Below are 8,354 nucleotides of genomic sequence, written 5' to 3'. Positions count from 1 at the left end.
CGGTCCAATTCTTTGCTATAAAGGCGCGTTAAAACGGCCAAGTTTCTGCAACACATGTTAGTTAGACTATCGGCGTGAATAGGCGCGCCTGAATAACCATCAAAACTTCTCGAAGACAGCCACGCGAAGTCGCTCGAACGCTTTTTTGCTCGACGAAAAAGGTAAAGCCGACTAACGGATTGTAGGAGACTGATAGGGCTAAACTTGTTATTGGAGATTTGATCAGTGTTCGTTCAAATTTAAATTTCATCATCATTTACTGTGATACACGCATATACATATTACGTTAGGTTATATGTGTTTTGTGCCTTCATAATATTAAAAGCATTAAATAAACCAATGATTTGTGTCACAAATTAAAAATTGTGTGTTCTGTAATAAAGATCGTAACCTATTTGTCCAAGTTAGGAGAGCACAATTACGTCGAGATGAAAAAGATCATTCCACTTGATGCTTTCTGGGTAGACAAGTTGTGAACTTTTCTTCACAGCCCTTCCGTCAACAATTTCGTACACAAATATATTGGTAAAGCGCACATGGGTTGCCTTCATTAAAAACAATGGAATCAAATCTTGAGTCGCAACAACAAATTTGTTATTAGCAACGAGAAACCCACTGCCATATACTGCATCAATAGTCGCTAAGATTGTCTCGTTCTCCATGACATAATTCTTATAACTTGATACAATTCCATATCGGTTTCCCAAAGCTGCACCAGTAGCAGCCTCAAAAGTTGTGAGATCAGTTTGATTCATATTGTCGGTTCTGTATACACTTGATCGACGCCCTTCACCGAGATCCTCGCGCCGAGCGATTTTTCTCACTACTATATAACCAATGACCAATACAATGGGGCTAAATATGGAGAATATAATAGAACAGACGACGTAGAATCGATTCTCAGGAATACTGTACGATGTAAGCAATTCCATAGGTGACAAAGCTGCTAAACCAGGTCGCACATGCAAAAGACCTCGCGTCGTATCAGCAAACGCAAAGTCTGTAACAGTTGTTCTAAATACTGGGAACATATCAATAAGCTCAACACGATATCCCCATCCCAGCTCGAAAGTTGCAAACGCTAAAAGTGGATCTATACGCTCGCGAGCTAAGTAGCTTATAAAACTCACTAAATTCAAATACATGGCCAAGAAATCAGCATGAACAAGTTCCGGTTTGTAATAAACGACGTGTTGATCCGTGAGAGTATCCCCGATTGAGATAATCATCTTTGTGACTGTCCAATACCCATTTAGTTGAGAAAACACGAGAACAAGTAGCCCTCGATATAGAAGCGTGCTTGAAATAGTGGAAAATGCATCTCCCAACCAAATGTATCCCATACGAAAACGTCGATAGATTATAAATGTAAGCAAGCTCAGATTAACAATCACATCGATGGCGAAAATTCCGTGAATAGCATGAGCCCAGGCCCATGAATCGTGAAGCACAGCTCTGCTGTACCACCTCCATTCACGTAGCTCTACTCTTGGGTCATTCGATAAATCCCAATGTGCTACTTCAATATTTGACTGCGACGTCACGTCGCCTCTGAAGCGACCAAAACGGCGAGCCATTCGTATGACTTGACCAGGGTCCTTTGTACGGGTGTTTGGCAACGCTTTGAGGATCCAGTAATTATCTTCATCCAAACCTTGCAATTCTGAGTAGACAAATTTTGGTTCAGCAACGTACGGGTAGTTCAGCGCTACAGCGATGTTATGCTTAAGTGCAGAGCTACGCATATCATCAATCGCTGTCACTAGAAGCACCATTCCAGGTCCTCGCTGAAATTGCTGTTGAACCTCATAGTCTTGAACCGAGAGCATAGTCGACAAAATGACCGTTTTAAGTGAACCGCTCTTTTGCCGTGCGAGGTAATACACACGTGCGGAAGTCTTATCACCCCATGTCAGCATATCAAAAGTGCAGTCTACTACCGGGACCACCAGTTCCAAGTCTTTCATATATGTCAAATTATATGAGGCGTACATTTGCATTCTCGAAAAGACAAAACGTAAGAAGTCATTGCTGTAGATGTGCGCATCAAAATTTGGTACATCCGAACAGCTTCTAAATGAATGTGCGGTTGCTGTTTCAAGATACAAAGTGTCGTTTCGTGGTGCGGTAGATCCTTCAAGAACTTCTTGCACCAAAGGGCTAGTTTGAACCGTTGCTGTGCCAATGTAATTGACGATGAGATGCGATTCGTGAGTCTCGATTGGCAAGTCGTGAGAAACGACACCAGTTAATACAATGAGTGCTGTGATAAATGAATCCATTGAGATCTTCAAGTAGAACACAGCAGTCACGAATACGGCTGCACGATATACAACGAATCCGATCCGTGGGAGTGACCAAAGCTCAGGTGTCTTGACGCTTTTTACTGTTGGACCGAACGACATTTGGGATATTTGTCCCCAAAAGTAGGACTGTCTGTGTTAAATGCCTTCAAGACTTGCCTTGACGTCTTTGATGTTGGAGTGCAATCGAATAAATTAATTTTACTTGTGCGTGTCGTGACGGAAGCTTCAGTTGAACCGTTCAAAGTTTAAAATACTTTTATAGTGATGTATTCTCGGCTTTTGATCATTTTTAAACCGTTTAGCGACGAGTTTTTGCGATGTTACACTCTACTTGGTAATCCTTTTTATACTCGCGTCGGTTCTTGTGTCAGTTGTGGGGAACGAACTATTTCAGAATAACTCACAGAAACAATGTTCATTATTCAGAAGGTCTAAATTCACTTCCATACCATCTAGGGTCAGTATAGGATTTAACTAGATACATCAGTTGAATAAAAGACCTTACAGTGCACACATACACGTTGATGTATGAAGGGTTACCCAAAATCATTATAGTTAGCAGTATATATCTATGGAACCGACAAGATTGCTTCAGCGCAATTCAACCGCTTTAATGTCACGAAGGTAGCTTAAGATTTGAATAGAGCTAGTTAGCAATATGAGTCTGCAGCGTGCTTTTAGTAAAATCTCAGAATTTGAGAACTTCTTATCCGTGCCTCATCGTTTGCAGATCGATCGGCTTGTACTTCTTTTGTAGATATCTTGTCATTCCATGCTCCCATTATGCTAAAAAAGAAGGTCATTAATGCCTTGGGAAACGTCGAAGCTGCTGACGACAATTTAATCTTAACGGGCGATTAGCATCGGATTAAATTTTGTTGCCCTACTGCAATCGTAGTTTTACGGTGATAATATAAATATTGATTGGTTTTGTAAGGCAAACACGCAAATGCTAGTCAGAACACGTCCTGGGGAAACATCAAGGATGCTGAGATAGTATTTAGCCAAGTATTTGCTAAACAAATGTCCAAGTCTGGTATTCGTTCAGTTGCAAAAAACCAACAACAGAATCTAGTGTAACACTGGAGATTGAAGCTGGTATTCCGTAGATTGCGAAAGATTGGAATGGAGAACACCCATGCAGAAAATGTATCTTTCAAGCAAATAAATAATTGCTTCAACGATTAGAATTTTAGCGCTTCATATCGTCGTGTCATTCCACTATGATCGTCCTCCATCCATTCCACGAACAATTCCAACGAAAAGTGCTACTTTTTATTGCATCGCAATATTCCGATGGTGCTGAGCTCAACATAGTCGAAACAAATACATAGAGAAAGCCTAAGAATCTCTAACGCGGCGACATTGCTGTCAGGACGCTTCTTAGCCAACGCTGAAAAGAGCTCGTGTGGCTAAACATATAGCGTCTTGCAGCGATTAAGTCGATAAAACATTCAAATTTGGAAATTGGCAAAAGTTCTCGATAAATTATAAGCGTGGCTTCCACCATCCACGGAGCAAGCTAGAGCAACCTAAAATCGACGCATCAAAGAGGCGCTTAATGATTTTTCTAATCGAACGCAAATTTCTTGCTGATACCTAAGTTACGTTTTTTTATGTCAGTTAAAAAAGTCGGTCAGCTCCCAAATTACTGCAGGGTCCCTGTATATACCTACAACAAACATTTAGTACGGCCTTGTGCGCCGTTGATGTTTGTTAGATATACTGCAAAGCTTTTCGTTCTGACTTAGTATCTGTGCAAAACATCTTTACTACCCGATAATTGTCGTCTGTGCTTACTTTTTGTCGACAACAAGAGTCTAGTGCTGTGAACAACTTAACGATTATGTTCACAACGACGATGTTACAGCTTATTGAGTAATGTTTTTAGCCGAATTTCCTTCGTAAATATAGTGTCGTAGCTTCGATCTAGAGCCGAATGCAATTGACATACTTCTGACAGCTAACGGAATTTGGGAATGTTTTCGTTGACAAATACGTTTGTTTGAATGTCGTGTGACCTTACTCAATTTCATCAATCGCCCTTTGATACTTATCGAGGTAAAAAACGATCTTATGCGATTCGGCATTTGATGGATTAGCTTTTGATTCAAGGAAGCGGTGCTCTTCGCTGCAGTGCTTTTGCTGATAATCCTCAATTACGGGGTCAGCCAGGTATACATCCTGATTAATAGATAGTGAGCGATGTACGCACAGTTGCTTTGACGATAGATGATAAGCCCGACAAATTAATCACCAGCATTTAAATAATAATTACCTCTGTGGCATGGGAATTCATATCTTCATTGCGATTTAGTTTTAACATTCTCACAGCGCTTTCTAAGAACTTTAGGCAGTAAAGTAGTATAAAAAGAGGGAAAGATTTTTCTGGACTGGCATTTCAATCAGCAGTGTTGTGTCTGTTTATCAGTCTAGGATAGACATGCCTTTTTGAATTGTTCCATTGCGTTCACACACGCTGTATAAAAAGCCTTTGACCTAAAAATTATAGAAAGATCCGTGCAAAGACTTGCAGATGTAATTGTCGTCTCAGGGTTGCTGCAACGGGGTCGCTCTGCACCTTTCACGAAGGAATTCGTTGACATAAGACTGTGCAAGATACAACGCGTAGAGCTAGAGTTCGTGCGCTCCACTCAGGAGCGAAATCGAAATCTTATAAAGATATTACAGCTTCTAATTTAAAATTGCAATAAATCAGGACTAAGTATTCTTAAGCAAGTACAGTATATATAGCTTTTTCCACGCGTCTTCATCGCGAATTTTCATCAACTTCAAAGGTACCCCATCCATACTTCGGTATTTCTGAATACTTACAATTACACATTAGCGTAAGGTGGCTTCAATACATTTCTTCATAACTTTATTCATATAATTGTACAAATGCGAAAGGTACATATCCTGTTATCCTCAAGCTATGGACCACACTGGGGTTCACACTTCTTTTATCTTTTTGATATGACAGCGCAAAAGAAGAGAGCGCTCAACGATCATGTGGTGGTAGCCATAGAAGAAGATCACGGATGCAATTATGCTTCAAGGAACAGACATCATGAATGTAAAAGTGGAGTGAACTGATCTCAGAGTTTTTAACATCTCCTCTACCGCCTCCGTCTGCATAATTCTTCTGCATGTATTGGCTGACAGCCATTGCAATGTGAACGTGTCGAGAGACACTCAGTCTGGTAGACAGGAAGTCATCGACTTCTTTACGAACAGTGGGAGTAATATCGGTTAGTAGCTCGGTATTCCTCCCCCGCCAAGCCCTGCTGAGTCATGGGCTGGTGGCTTCAGCAGAACGCGAGGATGAGCGAGCCCGTTCACGTAAAACGGCGTGTAGCCGGTAGACGCATGCACTGCATTGTTAGGAGCGAACTCCACAAGTGGCAGCATGGCACTACCATGCCTCGGTGTCTCAGCGCAGGTACTGCGAAGGAAAAATACAGCGAGGCGATTCACGCGCTTAGTTTCACCATCGGTCTGTGGATGATGGTCCGCTGTTGACACAGTCAACTTGGTGCCCAGTACCTTGAAGATTGTAGACCAAATGTCCCAATAAGGTCTGGGTCTCTATCAGAGGCAGTTAACTTCGGGAGTCCATGTTGTCGAAAGACACGATCCACAAACAGCGTCGCTGTACCCATACCATCGATGGTGCTCGGCACCGCCGCACGATGAGCCATCTTGCTCAAACGGTCAACAAAGACCATTACAACCGTGTTGCTCGCCAAGTTCCTAAGAAGGCCAAACAAAAAGCCCATACTCATGGAATACCAACACCCGGAAGGTACCGGCAAACTGGCCAGCGGTGCCGTCGCATTTGGAGAGAGTTTCACCCTTTGACACGTCTCACACGTTTGTGCAGCTGGGAATGGCAACCCCTAGAGTTGTAGGACTTTTCACGACCGAGATGACCACTGAGTGGGGGTTGTGGGCCTCATAGAGTATACAAAACTTTAAATTCTCATCGTGAGGAACCAAAATTTTTGGTGTAATAGCAAAGTCGGCGCTATAATACAGCGATCCATTATCCAATAAATATCAGTGCAACCGTGCACACATTCGCGACGACAACTTCTCGTCAACTTCTTGCTCTCGCGAGGCTGTAGCAGCATTACGCACATATCAACACCCGTGTACGAGGCGAAGATATAGATTGTCACTGACGACGTCACTGCGTGACAACGCATCAGCCAAAGCATTCTGCTCACCTGGCTTATACTTCATTTAGAAGTTATATTCTGCAAAAAAGAAGAGCCACCTGGCCATCCTCTGCGTGAGGTGAGGAGAATGAGTCATAGTACGTATTTACGCATGATTTGTGTAGATCACAAACGGCTTGGAGATAAACAGGTGAACCCTGAACTTAACAAGTGCATACTTCATTGCAAGTAATTAATCGTCGTGAGCTGGGTTGTTCTGCTGCACAGCCCTGAGTTGAGTAGATTTGAACGCGATCACCCCATCTCGTCCCTCAGCGTCTGCTTGCAGCAGGTCACAGCCGATAAAAGGAAGATCAGGGTCTGACAACGCTAGTATTGTTGCATGAAAGCGGCTATCTTTGACACCGTCAAAAGCCTCCTGTTGCTCTGTGTCCCAACATCATTTCTTATCCATCTTGAGGGGATTTGACGATAGTCGTACCATTTCTGCGTAGTTCTCGCTGTACTTGAGAAAGTAGTTGGCGAGGCTAAGCCACTTGCGCAAGTATTTTGGAACCGGCCAGTCCACAATTGCCTTGACCTAAGCGGGATCCGCTCGAAGGCCACACGTCCCGATGAAGCACCCTAACATGAGAATTTCTACTACGCCGAAGATGAACTTGTCTGCATGATTATACAGCTTATTCGAACGCATGCACTCGAGTAACGCTTTTAAGTGGACGATGTGGCTCTCTTCATCCGTCCTCCCGCGCTCCGCACGACTGTGGACAAGGAAGTCGTCAAAGGATGTCTGTGCATACTCCCAGTGGGGCCTGAACAACGACATCACAAGACGATTAAACGTTGCTGGTGCATTTGACAACACTTGGGGCTTGACCAGCCACTCACAGAGCATGCCGCTCGGGATGTTCTCCGCAGTCAGCGGAATTTCACTCGCTCTCATGAGCAATTGGTAATACCCATCGACCAAGTCGAGTACACTGTACTTTGTACAGTCACCCGTATTGACCTGGAAAACATCATTTCTAGGATTCGGCGTCTGTGCTAAAATGGTTGCAACCGCTGAGCTTGTTATAAGCGTGAACGATACACCACTTGCCGCCCAGTTTTCGGACACAGAATTTGGGTGTCGAATAGGGAGACGCTCTCACGCACCATCCCTGCGTCGTGCTTCGCACAGAAGAAGGCGTCATTGACGTTACACTGCTTCTTGGACGCGTGTTACGTGATATTTGATTCCCGGAATCAGGTCGATCTCATGACGCACACCTCGGTCCTGAGGTAGGACCAACGGCGTGTCTTTGGAAACGAAGTCTTAAAACTCCTTCATCAAATAATAATGCATATCTGAGGGATTCTTTAGGGTTGAAGATCCACTTCATTCGCTCAGCATCCTCTCAATGGACTCCAGAGCAGCTTCATCCAGAAGCGACGACGAATTGATCTCCTCTCCCCGTCGTATAATGACCACTTCGGCTAAGTTGCCTGCTTACAAGGCACCGCCAAACTCTTCGAAGTATATCTTGTCCAGCTTAAGAAGAGCATCGAACGCGGGAATAGCCTTGAGGATGACGTCGCCGTCGTCTCCTCTGTCATACTTTTGACAAGGGTATATAGCTGTGTGCTATCGTCTACGGTAGACATACCCTGGGTCAGGGTCAACGCCATGCGTCTGGCAGATATCATACGGCTACTCCGTCTCCTCTCTATAGAGGTTTTGCGTCTCATCGAATACCATTGGGAACACGCATCGGCATCGTCCAGTGTGCCAACTTCCTGCTCCATCGAAGCTTTGATGTTATTAACAACGTCCGGCGAAGAGCTGCTATTTCCGCAGTTTTTGTCCAGTGGATGGGTCTTGCCCAAG

General features: G+C 43.7%; 1 protein-coding gene across 1 annotated transcript; it reads right to left on the bottom strand.

The window, feature by feature from the left end:
- Window positions 1–404: 404 nt before the first annotated feature.
- PHALS_13713 (hypothetical protein L914_17017) lies at window positions 405–2,405 on the bottom strand (the record flags this gene model as incomplete). Its single annotated transcript, XM_024729520.1, has 1 exon — window positions 405–2,405. One exon carries the CDS (start codon window positions 2,403–2,405, stop codon window positions 405–407), a length of 2,001 nt encoding a protein of 666 aa, XP_024579889.1.
- Between the last annotated feature and the right edge of the window lie 5,949 nt (window positions 2,406–8,354).

Source organism: Plasmopara halstedii (genome assembly GCF_900000015.1).
Source record: "Plasmopara halstedii genome assembly, contig: Scaffold_672, whole genome shotgun sequence".
NCBI lineage: Eukaryota > Oomycota > Peronosporomycetes > Peronosporales > Peronosporaceae > Plasmopara > Plasmopara halstedii.
The sequence above is the reverse complement of the archived record's forward strand: the minus strand, read 5'-3'. Positions and strand labels throughout refer to the sequence as shown.